At 58.1% G+C, this 2,479-nt stretch overlaps 1 protein-coding gene across 1 annotated transcript in view; it reads left to right on the forward strand.

Moving 5' to 3' along the window:
* The first annotated feature begins 2,216 nt into the window (after window positions 1-2,216).
* Window positions 2,217-2,479, forward strand: part of SRRM3 (serine/arginine repetitive matrix 3) — a 31,203-nt gene continuing 30,940 nt past the window's right edge. Inside the window, exon 1 of the mRNA XM_010854355.1 lies at window positions 2,217-2,449. Coding sequence (XP_010852657.1) covers window positions 2,217-2,449 — 233 coding nt within the window. The remainder of the gene's footprint in view (window positions 2,450-2,479) is intronic.

The following is a 2,479-nucleotide window of genomic DNA, read 5'->3' on the forward strand; positions in this document are numbered from 1 at the left end:
AGGCACCAAGCCCCCTGTGTTTCAGACGCTTTGCTGGCACCAGGAATTGGGGCTAAAAAGCCCTCGGCCCACAGGTGGAGTGAGACCTGTGAGCCCACAGTGAAGTGAGGGGGAGAGCTCCAGAGAGCGGAGGAGGGAGGCTCCCAGGAGGTGGCGATGCCTGTGAGCAGTGACTTTGAGGTCATGCCAGAGTCAAGTGCAGAGCATCCTAGGGAAGGGGAGCAGTTGGGGGGGGGGTGTGGCTGGATGCAAGAGGGATGGAGAATCTGTGTGGGCGTGGCAGTGGACAGGTTGGTCCAGGAAGCAGGTCCAAGCTGTGTCAGGACTGGGAGCCAGGGTGACTGGAAGCCACTGGAGGCTGTTAACTAGGGCATGACAGGGTCTGATTTGCTCCTGGCCCAGTCTCCCAGGTTGCTGATGGAAGATGAACAGAAAGAGGTCAGGGCAGGGGGGTGGGCAGACAGGATGCTGATGCCAGAATGGACCAGAGGCAGAGGCTTGAACTGAGGTGGTAATGAGAGAGAAGGAGATGGGTAAATGTGAGCAATGTCGAGATGGAATATGGGACCAAACTTGATGTTGGTGAGCTGTGGTGGGCCAGGACAATGGAGGTCTCCAAGCTCCATGCATGTCCCTAGCTCAGGGCATGAGACAAGCAGAGCTCTGTGTGGGGTTTGGTGAGTGGGTGATACTTGTGAGTTACCCTCAGAGAAAGCGTGGTAGAGCTAGGGTTGCAGGGCTGGGGTAGGGACAGGCAGGAAGCAGGCAGGGCTTAGAAAAACAGCTTTGTTCTGTAAAGCCCGAAGAGCCTTCCCGAAGAATCTGGATGATGCTTCCAGGCACAGGTTGAGAACAGAGGCTCAGAGAGGGGCAGGAACATCCTCAGGGTCACACAGCAAGGCATGGAGAACCCTGGCCTAGATCCAGACACTTGGGCAGATGAACATATGAAAGGAGCTTGTGTTCCCATTACCACTGTCAGCTCCTGTCACTGTCCCCTTCAAGGCCTTTTTCCTCTCCTGGTCCCCCTCTCTCTTCTCTGCCTTTCATACTCCATGGCTCTGGACACTTTGAGGCCAGTGAGGAGAGTATGTGTTTTGAGGGGTGGGGGGTATTGCAGGAAGGCCCCATCTGGGATGTCCAGACATGCCCGGTTCCTTCTCTTCCCACCTCCCTCCACCCCTTCCCTCCCTCCCATCCCACTCCCTGGGAAGGAGGCCTCCCTGTTGCTTAGCAACTAGCAGAGCCTTGGAGAAAGGAATTGGAAATAGCTCAGGAGGTGCCTCCCCTCTGTTAAGATAAGTCTTTGGTGTGCATGTGTGTGTGTATACATGCGTGTGCAGGGTGCATACAGGTGCACGTTCTACTTTGGGCCGTGGAGCCCCCACTTCTCACCTTCCAAGCCGTGCTGGCTCCCAACCCACCCTGCGCTGGCAAAAGGATGTAGCTGCCTGGAAAGCTAACGTCAGTGCCACTTTTGGTCACATTCTCACAAGCGATGTTTCCAGAACAAAGGAGGGGACGGCCCTGTGGGCTTCAGCCCAGATAAGGCCCCACCTGGAATGCTGACTTTAGAAAAGTTAGCCAGATCGAAGTAGGAACCGAAAACTGCATCTGTGGTGGGAATGGAGCTGAGCCTGGAGAAGGTTCCATCTTCTGGTCTCTGCATGGCTGTCCCGGAGCAGACTGGGATGGGGAGCACGTGTGGTCTGTGACTCCAGGGACCAGAGCCAGAAAAATGGGTACTGGGGAGTGAGAAGCCGGTATTAAACTTAGCCTGAAGGAAAAACAAGAATAAAACCTGGGGAATTGCCAGGAGGTGTGCAGGCAGGGAACAGGCAGTGACCAGGCAGTCAGGCCCAGGCATTGGAACCGGGGCAGAGAGCTTTGTCCTGGATGGTTACTAGGTCCCTGAAGGCGACAAACCTCCTTTAGAGGCCATCTAGTCCGCCTTGAATCCACCCCACGTTACCGATGGGGACAGCCCAGTGTCCGATGCCCCCTCATGCCCTGAGGTGTGACCCACAGGTGCAAACCTGCCACCGCCCGGCTCTGCAGCCAGAGTGGAAGCGGATTAGAGCCATGAGTGGGCCTTTAAATCTCCAGGATTAACCCGCTCCGAGAAGAGCTTAGAAGGTGGCCGAGAAGTGACCATCCCGCCGGGTGTCTGTGTCTGTCCCGCAGGGCCGAGGCCAGCCGCTCCAGGGGCAGCCACTATGTCATCCACCGTGAATAACGGGGCGGCCAGCGTGCCGTCCCCGCCCGACGCGGCGAACGGTTTCCCGCAGCCGGGCGTCTCGTCTGGGGCCTGGCCGCGGGCAGAGGAGGAACTGCGCGCCACGGAGCCCGGCCTGGTGAAGCGCGCGCACCGCGAGATCCTGGACCATGAGCGCAAGCGGCGCGTGGAGCTCAAGTGCATGGAACTGCAGGAGATGATGGAGGAGCAAGGGTGAGCGGGGAAGGGGGCGGGGCGGGGCTG

This window comes from Bison bison, unplaced genomic scaffold (assembly GCF_000754665.1).
Source record: "Bison bison bison isolate TAMUID 2011002044 unplaced genomic scaffold, Bison_UMD1.0 scf7180017864340, whole genome shotgun sequence".
Lineage (NCBI taxonomy): Eukaryota > Metazoa > Chordata > Mammalia > Artiodactyla > Bovidae > Bison > Bison bison.